The 18,462-nt window shown below is 44.2% G+C and overlaps 1 protein-coding gene across 2 annotated transcripts in view; it reads right to left on the reverse strand.

The window, feature by feature from the left end:
• Window positions 1–5,501: 5,501 nt before the first annotated feature.
• The window catches only part of RNF145 (ring finger protein 145), a 46,862-nt gene continuing 33,901 nt past the window's right edge, over window positions 5,502–18,462 (reverse strand). For both annotated transcript variants that reach the window (XM_066197103.1, XM_066197104.1), the window contains exons 6-11: window positions 16,212–16,387; window positions 12,585–12,725; window positions 11,337–11,519; window positions 9,609–9,756; window positions 8,596–8,952; window positions 5,502–7,116 (exon numbers count right to left, since the gene is read on the reverse strand). In XM_066197103.1, the coding sequence (XP_066053200.1) occupies window positions 6,688–7,116; window positions 8,596–8,952; window positions 9,609–9,756; window positions 11,337–11,519; window positions 12,585–12,725; window positions 16,212–16,387 (1,434 nt within the window). In that variant the 3' untranslated portion in view covers window positions 5,502–6,687. The remainder of the gene's footprint in view (window positions 7,117–8,595; window positions 8,953–9,608; window positions 9,757–11,336; window positions 11,520–12,584; window positions 12,726–16,211; window positions 16,388–18,462) is intronic.

The following is an 18,462-nucleotide window of genomic DNA, read 5'->3' on the forward strand; positions in this document are numbered from 1 at the left end:
CCCTGTCCAAGTCCCAAGTTTGAAGCGGCGGAGCCGCTGCCGCAGCTCCCGGGGCCGGTCCCGCACTGCCCCGCCGTGGCAGCCGCCGGCACCGGCTCCCACCCGCCTCCTCCTCCTCCTCCTCCGGCTCCAGCCTCTTCCTCCTGCTCAGCTCCGTCCCCGGAGAGAGGATCCAGCCCTCCGGAGCTTCCAGGAAAGCTCCTCTGGGGCGTGACTTCATCCAGGTGTTGGCGCAAACATCTTTAGGATGGGTGTTGGAGAGCCGGGTCCTGAGAAGGGATGGCCCGAGGAAAGTTTGACCTCACAGACCCAGAGAGATCAGAGGAGCAAGGACCCATCAGCCAGCACCGCCCAATCCTCCAAAACACAGCTGGGTACGGAGAACACTCGTGTCCAAAACCAGAGGGAACAACTCCAGACCCATCAGTGCGCAGACAGACCCACCTGATAAAAGCCCAGGAGAATTAGACTTGAGTTTTGGTGAAAATATTTCTGATGGCATCAGCAAGCCCTCCCTGCCATGTGTGACAGATAAACACAGGGACAGGCACAGCCCAGAGCCTCCCAGCTGCACCCACAGAGCTCAACAAGGAGCTGACACACTCACTTAAAACCAATATTTAAGCACATCAAAGCATAATGAAGAATTCTAGCAATACTCCACCATTGTGTCTGAGGTTCTCCCCCACAGATTGTTTCCTTCCACCTGTGCCAGGGAGATCATTGCCAGCCTTCAACCAGATCAGCTGCACCCCAAACTCAACCACATCCATGCAAAGATTTTTATCTCGAAAACAAGATGTATTTTAGCAGGTTACAGTTTTTCATTTTTCTTTACTTATCAACACGTACTTTCTAACACGGAGGGCCTTTGAGAAATTAATTTCCATCTGAAAACAAACAAGGGCTGAAACAGTTTACAAAGGAACCCATCTTTCAAGGACATTTCCTTTTAAATTGCACAATGTGGCTCTTAGCAAGGAAAATAAATAAAACTTAATCTCTCTGCATTCCAGCTGGCATTTTTTCCCCAAGCTAGAAGTGAACAATCAATTTAAAGAAAACCCAGACTATGGCCAATTAAGAAACTGTATATCATTTCATTTATAAATACCAGATACCTATTCAATTGATTATTTTAATCCAATTAAGTCAGTTTTGCATTTTTAAATTCCTAGGAATGAAGTAATTTATCCACTTTGCAGACCTGGGCTTTTCACATCTGTTGCTGCAGAATCCTGCAGCTCGTCTGGTCTTTGGCTGTGCTATTAGCTGAGAGTGTTTCAGCTACCAGATTTATTTAAGGACGTGGATTGTAAGCCTCCAGGAAACAGCAGCTACTGGGGAAATTTGTGTCTAATTACTTGTAAAACAAAGAAATCTTTTTTTTTTTCCCCTTTTTTTTTTTTTCTTTTGGGTTGGTTATGTATTTAAATTATTTTTTTACTATGACTTCTCCAACCAGCATGGTGTTTTTTAGGTGTGTGTGTCAGGATGTTCTCTGGGTGATGTTTAATGAGCTGCCAGCACCCAGCCCCTGCTTCTCTCCCCTTCTCAATCTCCCTTTTCCTCCTGACTCTGTCATCTTCATCCTGCTCACCTCTGCCAGGGAAAAGGAGAAGGAAAAACCCTCTGGAAAACAACCTATGGACTTCTGGGGGAGTTGTAGAGAGCTCACCAAGTCTAGCAGACAAGCTTTTTCATTAGAAGTGTTTGTTTTCAAGAGCATAACCAACACCTTAGAGCCACAGAGTGCATTTGCTGCGTGGTTTATCAGCTGGATCACAACTTCTTTTAAGAAAAGGGATGGAATTTCCCTGGCCAGGCTCTCCACACTGGCACTCAGCATTCCCAGGCACAGCAGAACTGCACCAAGGAGAGAAGCCACCACACCTGGGTCTCTAGCAGGATCCAGTAAGCAAAATAGCCATAATTAAAATAAATAGGCATAACCAAAGAACAAAACTGGTATCTTTGGGATGTGGGGCTGTGAGCTGTGATCTTTAATGTGGCTGCACACTCACATCACAAAAATGGGGATCAGCAATACTGCCACACTCAGCATTGTAACACTGAGAAAAATGGAGTTTGAGGTTGCATTTACTGACAACTTTATGCCAGCAAAGCCAGAGAGATTAGTGGGGAAACGTATTTGTCAATCTTTCCCACAAATGTTTTTGTGGGGCGACATCACAGGCGAGGCTCAGAATGAGCAGTCCACGCACAACAGCTCCAGGCACTGCAGAGACTGAAAAGCTGAGAAATTAAAGGTCTCTTCATACACATTTAACATGCAGGAGAGAAAAAGCCAGCACCAATCCCTGGCCACCTCCACAGCCCTCCTGGGAGCAGCACAAATCTGCAGAGGCCGTGGATTGTTCCTTCTTGAGACCTTCCAGCCCTGCACTCTGCACCATCCTCCTGGCTCCAAACCAGGGAGGCCTCCTGCCCTTACCAAAACTAAAAAATCCAGTGATACTAGATCCATCCCCAATTGGTTCCTTTCATTCTGAATGCTTCCCAACAACAGAAAATGCATCAAACAGCCAGCTCTCCCCAAAAGTGTGTATGGGATAGGGAGGACTGACACACTGATATCATTATTCTTGTATTTATAGCTTATTTGCCAGAGAAAAATCTGAGTTTTGAACCAAGTGAATTCAAACTCCTCGCCTGTCCCTGCCAGTTGGGAAAACTGTACAAGTCTGTTCCCAAACATTCAGACAGTTTAAGCCCAATTATTTTTGTCTATATTAGAAAATGATTGAGGCAACTTAGAAATTTAATTTAATCAGGAAAAAGGGGACTCCGAAAGCAGAGATTTTCCCATGCTGGAAAATCCTGTGCATTTCAAGAACTCTCAGCCTTGGCAGAAAATGAAGTGTTTCACTAGGAGCAAGGAAGGAAATAGATTCCTCTGCTGCAAAAGTGCCAAAACCCAAAGGAGTTGAGAGCAATGCAGCTCAAAGAGAGGCTTTCAAATCAAAGCCCTCACCACAGACTTGTTTCTCTCCTCATGGACTCATCCCACCTTGTGTAAATCCATTTATTTCCCTGAGCCCAGAGCTGGGACACCTGATAGGACTGACTAGACACACACCACCACACCATGTGATCAGCGCTCCTATTTCCAACAAAAAACCAACCAGCCATAAAATTCCCAACTGTTCCCATTATATCACCTAGCTGGAAGCATCTTTTTGAGTCCAAATGTTCATCAATCACACCACCATCGTGAATCCACATGAAAACTATTTCAAGCCTCAGCCTACAGTTACACCCTGATCATAAACACTCCAAAAGCATTTTTTTCCCATTTACTCATGCACAGCTGCAGAGAAATAGAAAATCCACTCGAAGCAGTGTCCAAGAGGGAGTTCTGCACCAGACAGAGCACAGAGGTCAGGAGTGTTCGCCCAGATGCTCCACAGAGCACTCAGACAGACGGTTCATTTCAATCCTAACCTCCCTGCTCCTCCAGAGCAGCCTTCTCTCTTTTCCTCCTGCTCAAGTTTATTTCTTCTGTAAGATCTAAGCTGGCCTCAGTTTTGGCAGTTCTCACTTCATCCCTGAACTTCCTGACCTGGAAGATACAGCCTGCTTGGCTTATCAGCATTTATTTCCCACCCACCCCCATTCTTTGCAGGCGTACTTTTAAGTTCCTCCTAGAGCTAGCTGTCGCTAGTTTTCAGAAAATGGGATCCTGCCAGCATTTCTGAGTTGCCAAAAACCGAAAATGAAGGGGAAAAAAAAAAAAATGAACACATTCACCACATCCCTTAAGTTTTCTAGTCCAGACTTTACCAACCAGTTTGCTGTGCCTCATCCACCCTGTGGCACTGGACATGCTCCACCTCACTTTGCTCTTACAACTCTTTATAAAGCGTTGGCATCTCATGGAGGTAACTTCCATCTTTCAAGCCCCGTTCCAATGAGCTCTGCAAGCCTCCCTCTGCTCCCCTTCCTCTCCCTTCTCTCGTTAAGGTATCATGTTTTTCAGTAGGAGGTGCATCAGAGCCGTTTTCATCCCATCACACCCCTCTTTGCTCAGGGCTCCTTGAGCCTCCATGTCGTGGAGCACCTTCTTCAGCACAGAACAGTCACTTTTGGGTCATTCCAGTGGGAATACAGCAGCATCATCTTCCCTAAAAGATCACAAACCTTCCCGGTCTGTCAGGCTCCTTTCCAGCACCACATCCATGTTTGTTTCCATCCTGTAATCCTGGCAAGCAGTTGTTTGTTGAACCTGCTGCTGGCCTCTTGATTCCCAGCGAGCCTTCAGGTGTACTCGCCCACATTGCTGTAAATCCACAGTCCTTTCCTACAGCTTTGGCATTACCAATTAGCTGTGAATAATTCAGGTTAAAAGGTCCATGGCCATGAGATCAGTCAGGCTGAGAAATAGCTCCTTGGCATCAGCAGTGAAATCAACCTTAGGGTGTTGTTGCTTTTTCAATGCCACTTCCTGCATTTATGAAAATGATGGGACAGTGTGGGATAGGAATGACCGCCGTGGTTCCTTCCTGCCCTGCTGCCCCCAGGTGATCCCACAGGTGAGTTCCTCTCCCACCCTTTCCCTTCCCTGGGGTCACCTAGGATCCCTGTGTGCCCCACAGAGCCCTCCAGCCTCCCTTCCCAAGGCTGACCAAGCCTGGCTCTTCCCACCTCTTCCCACTTGGGTAACACTTGCTCCCTACCATGGAAATGAGGGGATCCCATCCCAAGTTTCCCTTCACTCGTTTCACAAGTTTATTGGATTATTTTTCCACATCCAGGGACAGCAAGCAGAGTTCAGGAGAGTGTCCTTCAAACACATTCTGTGAATTGAGGGAAAGCCTTTTTCCCATCATACTAAGGAGCACCCTTGTAACAGCCCTGTCCAGAAAATCCCCATTTCCTGACTCCACAGGCTTTTAAAGTGTGGCAGGAATGGAAACACCCTAAATTATGTAGATGGAAAGCGTGGGCATGGACAAAACATCCTTTTGAGAAAGATTAAATTTCACAGAAATGGAGGCATGCAAGAGCAGGACCTAGACCATGGATTGACAGGACAGAAGAGTTCCAGAAAATATTCTCAACTTTTTTTTCCCCCTCCCCAAACGCACCAAGTTGCTAATAAAAGTTTGGGGATGATCAGTGAAAGCACATGATAAATCCAAATTTCTGATTAATAGACAAGAAAATGAAATTGAGATACAGAATCAGGAAGATGGTGTGACTGATGTTCCTGTCCCATAAGGGGGAAGAAAATAGATTTGGAGTTTGTTTGGGGGGGGCTCAGTAGCAGCAGGCACAGTGTCCAGGAGCAAATGTGCCTTTGAGTTCTGCACTGGCCAAGATCTGGTGATAAGAATAGGGGAGGGCACAGAGCACTGAAATGAAGTGGGAGAGAACACAGGCACAGGGAGTTTCACTCATCAGGGGGAACAGAGGGCTATTGCTCGAGCCTCTCAACATGTACTTGTGGAATTTCAGTGCAAGAATCACATAACCAGGTGTAAAAATCTTCAAATGTAATTTATTAAGACATTCAGCTATGTCTGTCAGTCTACATCCAAATTTACTACTAAAAATAAAATAGTATCACATTTCACATTAGGAATACCGACTTTGAAAAACACTTGAGTCAAGCCTATCGTATAAATAAGTGACTAATTTCTCTTCATATCAAAATTCACATAAAAAAATTGCCTGCCCCCTACTCCCACCTATTCCCCCACCCCAGTCCCTTGTTCTACTTGAAGCCATGATGAATGTAAAAATTTAAGTATGGACATGTCCTTGTCAAAGAAAAAAAGGTGCAAACCTATTAACAGCTTTTCAAAGTGGCATTTGCGGAGTCTGATCATACACAATAATGTACTCATTCCCAAAGTGCAAATATCGCCAGAGTTTAATACTGTTTTAATTCAGCTGCAAGGGTTAAACATTACACAGCACAGTCCTGCAAGGCCTCTATCCGTGCCCTAAAACTCATCCCACTTTCCTCCCACAGAGGCAAAGTGTTCATGAGAGTTTTAGTTTACTTCATGCAGCCCACACTGTGCCCATTATGAGCAAAAGTTTCATATACATCAAAATATTGACGACTCTGTCATAAAAGTCAAGAGTCACTATAGATTACATGAATTCAAATGCAACTGCCCCAAGAACACCCAAAGCATACACACGACGTATTAAGAGTGCTTCCATCTCCTGGTACAATCACTGCTGTTACATCTTTGATTTTTTTGCTTTACGTGCCATAAAAAAATGTCAGCAACCAAAGCTGCCCATCTGCCAGAGACCGGCAACTCGCGGCCCGTGACGCCCCTCAGGGCCTGGGACACTGTGCAACTCCTCTCCCTGACCAAAACCAAGCCAGCCTCCTGTCCCTCTGGCCACAACGTCTCACAGACCTCTTGCTCCTCTCACCCCTCACCTACATCTTGAAAACACTCTTGCACTGCTATTTATTCCCAGACATCCTTCCTATGCCCACAGTTCAGAGAGCTTCTGGAGTCATTTCTACTGCATCTCACTGGAGTTACCACTACCAAGCAGCCCATAAAAATCAGCATGGGATATTACATTTTGACCAGCATTAATAGCTACACTTCTTTCACAGCTGTGGAGGATTGGTTTTCTTCTGAGTCAAACGTGGATCTCTGAAATGTGTTTGTTCCTGCGTCATCCTCTGTAGCCTCAGAGCTGGACACAAACCCTCAGATCTCGAGCAGGGCACCCCTCTGGGGCTGCAAAGAGTTCTGCAGCACAGGCTGCTCCCTGGCTGGCCTCACAGGGGCTCGTGTCACTGTCCATGCTGTGAGATCCCCCTGGGTGGGCAGAGGCTTCGGGGCTGTCGTGTCCATCGTGGCCCCTGCTCGGGTTGTCCTTCACACTCGGCCTGTGGTCACATGCAGCACCAGGCTCAGCTGCGTCTCCAGGCCTGGTGTTCTGCTCTGCACTAGGATTTGGCTGCTGCACTGGCTCTGGTCCCAGTCCTGGGAGCTGTGAAGGGCTCTTCAGTTGGCAGTGGCACAGAGGGCAGGTTTCTTGCACATACAGCCATTTCTTAAGACAACCCGCATGAAAAAAATGGCTACATGGTGTGATTACAGCAGTTTTCATGTCCTGAAAGACACACACACAAAAAAGAGAGAAATATATTATTATTTGTAATCCCATTCCTCTCCTCTCACCTCGCACATCTGATGGGTTCACCAGGTACAGAACAGACAGAAGCAGTCCACAGACAAGGAAGATAATGTTCCTTCCTTCACACCCACAATGCTTCATATGAGGAGCACCTGAGGGAGCTGGGGGGGCTCATCCTGGAGAAAAGGAGGCTCAGGGGGGACCTTGTGGCTCTGCACAACTCCCTGACAGGAGGGGGCAGCCAGGTGGGGCTCAGTCTCTTCTCCCAGTGATCAAGTGACAGGACAAGAGGAAATGGCCACAAGCTGTGGCAGGGGAGGTTTCTTTTGGGCATCAGTAAGAATTTCTACACTGAAAGGGTTGTCAGGCATTGGAAGGGAGGTGGTGGAGTCACTGTCCCTGGGGATGTCCATGGAAGGCCTGGAAGTGGCACTCACTGCCATGGGGATCAGTCACAGGCTGAACTCGGTCTTGCGGTCTTTTCCAACCTTAATTGTTCTCTGATACACACACTATTCAAATACAGGCCAGGTCTTGCTTTATTACAGGCATTAAAAATGAGGCAAAAACCTTTGTAAGATACTATTAAACATGACCTTTTCAGGACAAGATTCACAGGATTGGTTGGCTCAAGAAACAATCATGCAAGTCAAAACAGCACAGTGACAGATACAACATGTAACAACACCAGAAATGAAGTGACACCATGAACTCTGCCAGCCGAGACCCACATAATACTAGTCTGGTGTTTTGAACACTGTCATTCAATCTGGCAGTTTTACTCTTCAAAAGAATTTCTATCAAGTTTGGAGCCAATCCAATCCCACTCTTAACTGCACACTACTAATGTTAGGGTGATTCTTTCACTGTCACACAACACTACAATTTCTATTCAAGAGTAAGAGACTTTGGAGATAGAAGTGTGATAAAGGTATTACTTTCAGCATTAATGTCTAAGGTCCTTACATCTGCTGGCTTATGTTAGCAAGACCCTTAACCTTTTGGTAATTAGGTTTCTGCTACAAAACTGACACTGCACATGAAGCAGCAAAGTCTGTAGACACTGTGCTGCTTGGACAGAATAGTAACAAATCAGCTACCAAGAATATGTTGCCTTTCACTAACAAAATCCTCCAGTAATGAAGAAAGGGAGCATTTGCTGCTGAGACCAGCTCAACCCAAACATGAGAGGCGTCAAAGCAGCTTAAGGCTGGAGTTTGCTGTGTAACTGGAGAAAAAAAAAGGCAGTCTGAGCACATCCAAGCTCTTCATTCCTGCGAACTATCTTGGTGACAGCACTCCAATTTGCACAAGGCAGAAAACTGGGAGATTCCAGTTACTTACTGAGTGCAGTATTATTCATTACACATAATCCAAGTCACTTATTAGCTGAAGACTGAACTTAGGCTGGGGGTACTTCAACTCAAGCCAATCCTGTGACACTTCCACTCCTACCTGGTAGCAGATGGCACAGATGTCATTGTGCTGCTCCAGCTGCTCCTTCGTGGCCACGGGCAGAGATTTTATCTTGTTCACAGCATCTCTGCGAAGGAGGAAACTCTTCCAGCCCAGCTGGGCCCGCAGCCACACGTTGTAGTAGGAGTGGATGAAGATGATGACGGAGCCCATGACAGTCCACTCCCCAAAGATGGTTTCTGAGACACCATAGGCCACCACGCACAGAGCCACCAGGAACTCCAGCAGCCGGTAGGTGCCGTTCACGTAATAGATCACATCGTCCATGTTCTCCACCGGTTCTTTCCTGAACTCCTCCACCATGAACAGAACATAAATGAAGAGTGTCCCAAGCACCTGTAACACAGGGCAAGACCATGAGCTCAGCTTTCAGTTCTGAACTGCAGCTTGAGTCAGTGCTGGCCATCGAGCTCTGTCCACACAGCACTCCCAAGCTGGACAGAGGGCAAGCCCCAAAGTAGTGAAATTGTTGTTGAACTTCAAGACAAATAAAAGTTGCTCTTTCTTGCAAAGCATTTAAGCTTGTTCCCAAGTACTTCCCCTTCTAAACCTTCCTGAGTCCAGAACACAGCTGAGTTGATTAGACAAGAGCACTGAGCATTTTAAGGGGCAATTTAAAAAATTTAATAATAAAAAGCCCAAGTAATAACAAATACTTATAAAACATTTCCTCTATTTACACTACTGTGTTTTGAACATCAAATTGCTTTCAAAGAGTTATAGCTAAGTAATGACATTTAAATGAGTACTCTAGGAATAAACCTTTTTACTATGATAGTTACACACCCTCAAATGCCTTTTGGCTTTACAATTTGAAATAGACTTCCATACACCTCTGTTCTCAGCCCTCAGCCCCAGACACAGAATGATTTTTTTATCACCTCTTGTAATTCTGCCCTTTTCTCATCCCTGTTCTTTTCTCATCATGTATTTTCCCCTTAGAAAAACAGGATCACAGTTAATGCAGGGCTGCACAGGGCTGATGTTCTTACCTGAAGAGAGGTTAGAATACTGCTGGAGATAATGATCAACAGCCAGAAATCCATGTGGAAAAACTGACAAATCATGTAGGCCATGTACGCGGGGAACACGAGTAAGAACAGACAGAGGCTGACTGCTCGGAAGTGCTTCCACAGACTCCTGCAAAACAACACAACAGGTTTTTATTTTTCAAGTCAGATTTGAGTGTCAGAATAAGAACAGAATGACTGCTGGATGTAGGCACGCTAGATGTTTGCTCAAGGCTTTAGCTTGTTGGAAGGAGTTTCTATTTTACTTGGGCACAGTCTCACTCCCAGCTTGCAGACATGCCTACAACTGTGGAAAGTTCCCTCTCATCTGACCTTTGATGTTTTCAACAGAAAGACAAAAATTATGGGTAAAAGAAGTACTTGAGATACTGAATGTTACAGATGGAAGTCCATTACAATAAATTATTAAACGTGTAACTGTTTGGACACTTCTCTAAACTAACAAGAGGTCTCCAAATTAAATAATTCTTGCAATCCCTCTTCGTGTTTTTGCTGATATGTGTGGGGCAAATCTACTTCCTTTCATCACCAGATTTAACCCTGTTGCCTTTGGAACTATATTCCCCAATTCGGAGATCACAAAAGAAGAAATGTAGCACGACTTGAACATTTATCTCTGCCAGTCCTTACTCTGGTCCTACCATCTCCTTCTTCCTAATCTCCTCCCCAGCCCAAACACACCATCAATCTTTTTACAGCCACCCATTTGTGAAGACTTTCAGAATATCTCCAGTAATTTACTATACTACCTGTACTTGTTCCTCAGGTTGTATTTTGACCTTAACTTAGCTCTGGAGACGAGGTACAGAAGAAGTCAAAGCACTTGGGGGCACAGTACAGCAGCACAAACTGATTCATTCGATACAGTCTGAAGGAACATTAGACTGAGATCTGCAGTTCCGTGTGTGTGTGTGGGTGAGGGAGGAAGGGAGAGCTGAAGTGGAATTTATCCTGTTTCTTGCTGATTTAGAACTCCCTGGGAGATTTGGCAGAAGAGTTAAAACTCACTATCCCCACAGTCTGCTTGTTTAAGCTGGGCAGATGCTCCAATCCTGGCTCTACTCCCTTAACTTGAAGTTAACTTGCTGCACGCAGAACACCTCCAAGCTAAACAAACTCTACACATAAACCTTCTCTGTTCATTTCTTCACTCACAGGTTACAGAAAGGGAAAAGACAAATGCAATTGACAAAGATAAAAGCAGACTGATATAACATAGCACCAATACAGCTCCTCAAACCACAGATGAAACTGAACAATCCCACACAATCCAAACATGTGAGACACTAAGGCAAACCTTCCACCTCTTATTCTGTGCCAGCAAACCTTATCATTTTGGGATCACAAAAAAAAATAGGTTTTACAATATCTAACACAAGGTCACCCCTAGAAACTTCCCACCCTCAATAGCTGTGTGAGATCACTGCTTTAGAGGGAAACCCACCCAACTGCAGAGGAGGTTAAGAAAAACCACTCTGCAAATCCACACAATGGAGTGTGGGTGGGGAGAGCAGAGTCCTGGATTTGCTTAACTGGAACCACAAAACTAGAGAACTTGGACTAGAAAAGAAATCTGCACACAGAAAAAAACCAAGGCAGCTTTACAAGTACTAAAAGCCATCAATTACTAGTTTATCACCTCCTAAAAGAGCATTGAGTAACTCTCAGTTTAGGAAACCAGTCTCTTACTTGTCCCTTGAGGCTCCCAATGCCAAGACAATGGGATCAGCAATTTCCAGCATGGACTGAAGGATGGATGCCACCACGATGAAAAGAATAATACTGAGCAGGAACGCCCGATGCACAACTTGGAGCTCAATCAAACCTGTCTGCACAGCCAGGATCAGGAGTGTGACTCCTTCAGTCATCCCCCTGCAGATCAACACAGTCAAAAAAACAAACAATCACATCTCTGTGTCAATGCTGGTTCAAAAGAACATCTAGAAACACCAGAAAATAAACTGTCTGCTTCTGTCACAACCTTCCTTATGTCACTGGTTTTAGGTTTCACTGGTGTCCCTGGAAGGCTTTAACCAGGGAGGGATGTTTTCAGAAATGCTGAAGTGCTGGGCTTAGAAACGAGCAGATTTTGCTCCTGACAAGCAGTGTTTGGGCTACATCCAGCTCAGACACCACCCGGCACAAAGCATTCTAAGGACTCCGTTTACACAAATTACCAATTTTGCCCTTTTTCAGTTTATTCCCCTTGTACCTAAACCAAATACAGCTGTCCACTTCTTTTTGTCTTGGAACCTCAGGGAACCTCAGAGTGACTTTAATCCCTCTGAGGATCACCACAACTATTTGATGCAATAAAGTTCATGCATCACCAAAAGATGTCTTTATATAGACCACTCTTATGTAGCCCTAATTTATACCCTTTTTGCTTCCACATCCTGGAATCCAAGATGTAAAACATTCTTTTGCAAATGGTCTCAATATAGAGAGTTATGGGCTGGAGTAACAGGAAGGCAGTGTCAGGATCTCAATTTCATATTAGACAAGTTGAGACAAGCCTGAGAAAAGGCATTTTTGCTATTTCCCATAACAGTTTACAAGCAATCCATACAATGCTGTGTTTTAAACCTCACAGATTAGTAATGTTTCATACATGATTAGAGGGGAGATGAGGAAATGAAAATATCAAGTGTTTATATTATGCAAGCATGTGAAAATCTTTCAGTGACTCATGAAAATAAAAGCAATAGTAAATCCCAAGTAACAGCCCTGAATTTGTGCAGAAATGAACCGTCTCCCAAGAAGTCTGTGACAAGTATTTTCACCTCTAATCTCTTCAATGCACACACAGACTGGCATACAAAAAACCTGTCAAAAGGTCAAGACAGGTGAGAGAACTGCAATGTCACCCCTGTATTTTTATATAAATCCCCTTTTTATCTGTCTCTTTTCAGACCCTAGGCACAACGAGGCACTTACCTGTTCATAGCAGGATCGTTCATGAATGCTCGGTAACCCTGCAAGTAAAACTTGCAGAGAGTCAGAACTCCCAAAGCAACAAAAGAGACTGTGAAGACCAATCCCAGCAGTGAGTATGGAGTGCTACAGCATTCGGCAATACTGCCAGGAGAGAGGAAAAGAAACACAAAGAAAAGATTGATCAGTTAAAAGCAACGTGAATGAGCTCTCCCTCTGTCCTGTTAACTGTGCAAGTTAGTTTTAAAGCAAAATTGGACTGGTTTAATGAAAATGTTGCAAGTTCTACGCTACCATTAAGTCTTCCAATACATGAAGAAGGTGAGATGGATTTTATTACTTCTTTCCAAGATATATAAGCTCATTGCAGCTGCCCCTCGGAGGCAGGGCTGTGCTGTGACATCCCTGCAGTCCCCTCGACTCAGGGCCACGTGGTGGCACTGTCCTGCTGCCGCTGGGGTTCAGAGCCACAGGCGAGCCCAGAGCCTCCACACACTGAAGTCACTCGCTGGAATTTCACCATCACCACAAAGACCCAGTTAAAGCAGATGGATTAATTTAAGGCATGGTCTCCTCTTATCCATAGTAATGCACACCAACATCAAACTAATAAATGCTGTTGGGAGACTGGGAATTTTTGTCAGTGTCCCCATCAGGGTCAGATGAGCAACACCAGTTTGTGGAACAGCTGAGCCTGAAGCAGCAGAAAAAGTAATCAGAGAAGGCTCTCCTTCAGCTGGTTTCTTCCTCTCTTTTGCTACAGCAAAGATCAAGACCTCAGACTTCATTTGACAGCTGAATCACCCACTTCCAGGCTTCTCTTCTACTGGCCCTGGCACTGTAATATTTGAAGCAGCCCAAGCCCCAGAATGTGCTTTGGGTTTGGAAACACAGCACTGCCAATGCCAGGTAAAGATAAAAGAACCAGCTGTCAGCCAGGGGTTACACATCTGGGAATACTCATATGCATATTCCAAGGTAATACACTGACACATTCTTTAAAAAAAAAAAAAATCTTCATTTGTTCCTCAGGACAGTAGTCCTGAAAGAGAAATTGTCATGGTCAAAACCATGTCCTGCTAATTAACGGAGTGATGAGTGAAGCAGTCCAGTGCCCTGACAAAAGACTTTTGAGGAAGCACATGCTTCAAAAATAAACAAAGCTCATCCAAGAGACATTTCCTTTGTCTCTTTCAGTGACAACTTAAACCTGAAATAGCCTTTGAAAGCAATTCACTGCAGAGAATCTTGATGTGTTTGCCTATACTATTTACAGTACTTCTGGTAAGGCTTCAAATTCTGCCTGTTTACCAAGCCAAGGGGGGCTGAAAAAGCTTCTAGATGTTCCTGCTGATCAAGATAGTGAGAAAAAGTATTTAAAGCAGTTACTTATATAGGGTATTTGAGGAACTCCAAGTTTTGCTTCAAAATAAATTATCAGTAATCGAGAATCCTGTTTTTTTTTGTCAGAATAATGTTAGGACTCTTCTTAAACTTGATCTACTATGCAAGGGTCCCAGAGGAACTTATGGGCTTAAGAGATGCCTGGGGAGCTTTACTATGTTTATGTGTCAAGCACAAGTTTATAAACTGTCCCAAAGAGCTGAACTCTTCATGGCTTCTCAAAAATCACAGCAGTTACAAACCCATGAAAAAGATTTTGAGAGGAACAAGAATAATAAAAGGTACAAAACAGTTTTAAACAGCAAATATGGAACAAGAGCTTCCCAGTCTGGGAAGAAAAGACTTAAGCTACTCTCAGTTTTGAAGAAAACAACGTGATATCCATGTCTCCCCTCCCCAATATATGAACTGGGGGGCACTGAATGAAATCATATGGATTCAAGCAATCAAAATGGATTTTTCATTATAGAGACAAGGCTGAGCTATGAAAATGCTTTACCTCAGGATCTTCCAAATGACACAAGCGTACATGGGTTCACAGGCTGAAACCACAAACTGATGGAAGAGTTTTTTGAGGGTTACAGAAATACTTATTAGCCACATTCAGTTAAAGCAGCCTGATTGGATGCAGGGTTGGATGACTCCTATGAAGCATCCAGTGTGTCATATAATGGGTGGGTGTCCTTCCAGGAACTCATCTGCAGCCACTGCTGGGAACTGGATCCCAGACTCCAACAGATCTGGTTTGACCCAGCACAGCCACTCCAACCTCCTCATGGAGTCAGACACAGCAGCCCCACTCTTTTAGGCAATTATTCACCTAAAGTGCACAGATGCAGAATTCACTTATTTTCATGGAAGAGCACATCTTTTCTTCCACTTTGTTGAACAGCCAGCACTACACTATTACCTGACCTGACAAGGTCCTCCAGCTCCCTCCTAGGGGTCAGAGCCTGTTAGTGGTACCATTAGAGTTTGTGTTTTTAAGATGAATCAGTGTTCTGTCCCTGTTTAGCCACGAACAGGAGAAATATAACAATATGTTGTAATGAATAAACTCAACTTCAAGGAAAATAATTGCTTCTCCTCTATTGTAACAAAACTCAAATTGCAGAAGAAATGAAAAGGAAGAAAAATTTCAGACCCCAGTGGTTTAGTTAACAAGCAGGTAACATAGTGCCTCTGCATAATTCAGGGTGACACCATAAGCAATTTTAATAGTATATGCAGTAAAAAACCTTGGAATTTCTCCATAATTAATTTTGACAGCTTACAGGATGGCACCGTAGACATATACAGCAAGGCAAGAAAAAGCCCAGCAACTGAAAAGTCTGATTGGAAAACTGTAGTGATGAAGAAGTTACTAATCAAACAGCAGAACTAATGATGTATGAACCCTAAAGACTGTGTCCTGTGCTGTGTTTAGACAACTATTACCCCTCTTCTCCCCATCCCACTACCTACTGGCACTGTACCTAATCTGCCTAACCCAGCTTCTGCAGCACCCCCAGCTCCTCTCTGTCCTGCACTCCTGCTCCCTCTGTATGTACAAACAGCTGAAAAAGGCACACAGAAGTCAGGAGAATCCCTCAAATGTTGCCTTTCAGTAGCAGCACCAACACAGACCTCTATCCTTTATCTTACAACCTTTAAACTTTATGGCCTATGAAACTTTTTATATTTTTAGAAAGCTTTTACAAATCCGGTATCTTTCTGATCTTTACACCTCTGCCACATTAACTACTGGGCTCAGTTGTCACTTTGGGATTTGGGTGCTTTGGACACTTGGATGAACTCAAGAATGTGTCCCATACCAAAATGATGAAGCAAGACATCCAAGGCTCAGAAAGCAACATGATCATGAATAAGATATCAGATGGACTGAACTTCAGCTGAAATATCTCAGACTTAAAACCAATTTATATACTGAAAACAACTTCTGGACCAAAGCTCTAATTACGGCTACTCCTTCCTCAAAGGAACATTTTGCCTTCTTTGGGAGCTCTCCCACAGTTCTCTTAATGTCTGCTCTGAACGGGATCCATGCCTTTGCAGGACAAGCTTAACAGGGTTTATATGCATGGTCACTGCAGTAAGGACAAATATTTGTTGGGTATCCAAGTGCAATGAAGCCAATATCCACATCTCATCTCTAAAAGAGCACAGATACTCATTTCAGAAGACAGTTCAAACAGAAAACCAACTATCTGCAGGCTCCTGAATTACCTGGTCAAGAAGAGGAAGAGGAGCCTCTCTCTGGAGGCAGGCTGGTCCCGTGTACTGAAATAGGAATAGATCTGAAGAGCAAATAAGACGAGCCAAAACACCATGAAAAGCACTGGGACCACCAGCTGGTTCCACAGAGACATTCCCAGTGCCAGGAGCCCATACACCTCCACCACCTGGGAAGACACAAAAGAGCAATTTGTTATTGAGTCACAGCACATGGGATTTGGTAACAAAAGGAAAGTCAAGAACACAGTCACAAAGAAGGCAAGGATAATCCACATGACATCAGCCACCCCACAGGAAGAGTGGAGGTACATCAAAGCACAGTTTGACAAAGGCAGAGCTCAGGTTCAGCAGTGACAGATCTCCAGTCTGCCTGGCAGGAGGCACAAGTACCTGACTGCGGCAGCAAACCCTCAGACCAGCTCAATGTCCCTTCCTACAAACACCTGGCTTGGAGCTGCTCCCTGCAGCCCACTCACAGCCAGAGGGGTGAGGACACGTGGCTCTGGGTCAAGCCAGCCCCTCAGATCCTCTTGCCCAGTTTAAGTCACAGCAGTGTTGTTTTCTCTGTAGCTACTGCCGAGTCACTGCACACTTTAGACACCAAAATGAGTCATACCATTAAAAAAAGTAGTAAATCTACTTTGCTGACCTGTTTTTAAGGAAAGAATTTTACACCCCCCCATATTTTATGCTTAAGTATCTCAAAAGGATCACACACCTAATCCACCAAGTGTTTTGAAATTCACGCTTAAGACCTATATTGGAAGACTCTGAAGCTCAAAGTACTTCCTTTGCATTGCAAAGACTAAGTTAGAATAATTTCCAAGAAGTTGGAACTTCATATAGCTGGACTTAGGTCAAAAGGAAACTACTCATAACTACTAATTCCTCATCACCTGCTTCCCACATTGACACAGAAGCCATCATGGCAAGGAAATTTTCAGAAAAGCTAAAAAAGCTGACAAGCATGAGGGACATGACACTCCCAGGACCTGCTGCAGCACCGGGGCTGATGGACAAGCAATATGCTGCTGGCAGGGACGCAGCGCCAAGCTCCTGCTTTGCTCACAGACTTGTCAAGGAAATGCACCTGCCCTCAGGAGACTCCCCTGGCCTGGGAGCAAGGCAAGCAATCCCGTGCAGCTCCTGGCACAGTGCTCCACCACACTGGGAAAGGGTCATGCTATGCTCATAATGCAGATTCGTAACGATGAGACATTTCTGGCATCTTCTGCTGCAAACAGGCAGCCAAGGTTCTGGGCCTGCTTTTAAATTATACCACTGGGCACAGCCTAACACACACACAAACACAAAAAGCTGCCCTGGTCCACCTGTTAAGGCTCTCAGAAAACACTCCTGCTGTTTAACATCCCAATATTCACTAAGTTTTGACGCTGATATCAAACCCACAATCAAATCAAGCCTAAAACAGCTGGATTTGTGTGTTAACTCTCAAACACCAAGACAGCACTGAAAACCAACAATTGCTCAGAGTTACAGCACTGGAAATACAAGCACAAAAATATCCCAGTTGGAATGGTAATATCCTCCTCTGGAATATACATCTAGGCTTGATTTGCAGCAGAGTTGCAACCAGTTACATGAACACACCACGAGCCAATGGTCTTTCTGCTGTTTCAGGAACACAAGCAAAGAACTACAAAAAAACCGAAAATCTAAAAAACAAAAATCCTGGGTTTTGCCAGTACAATGTGAAAACAACTCACAACTATTCACTGCAACTCTATTACATGTAGTTAGAAAAGCAGCATCCAACGTTCTTATAAACCCAGTGTCACGTTACAATTTTTTACCATTTTTTCTGTATTCCCAAGGGAAAAACACTTTATGCCCTCTGCATAAAAAGCCAGGAGAAAGAGTATGACCAGTGTCCAAAGGCCAGGAATACAAGGAATATTTCTTCATGATTACTGTAATACAGCCTGGCATGGAAAGACCTGAAATACTGGGATGGGGCAGTGGGGAGACAAGCAATTCTAGAGATGAGGAGGAGACTCGGGTAACAGCAGTATTTAGAACTCAATTCTGACAAACAAAAATACAGCAAGAAACAACTATTTTCCCCCTTCAACCTGGAATGTATTTGCAATTAAAAAAAAAAAATTAAGACGTTAAAGTGTTTTAAACATAAATGTCTAATAAAAAGTTTCAAATCCACATCTAATCTGAATCTGACTTCAGGAAGCCAAACTGTGCATCCATTCATGTACATGGAAAATGG

The sequence above is a fragment of the Chamaea fasciata genome, unplaced genomic scaffold (genome assembly GCF_029207755.1).
Source record: "Chamaea fasciata isolate MVZ Bird 193981 ecotype frontalis unplaced genomic scaffold, bChaFas1.0.hap1 SCAF_15, whole genome shotgun sequence".
NCBI lineage: Eukaryota > Metazoa > Chordata > Aves > Passeriformes > Sylviidae > Chamaea > Chamaea fasciata.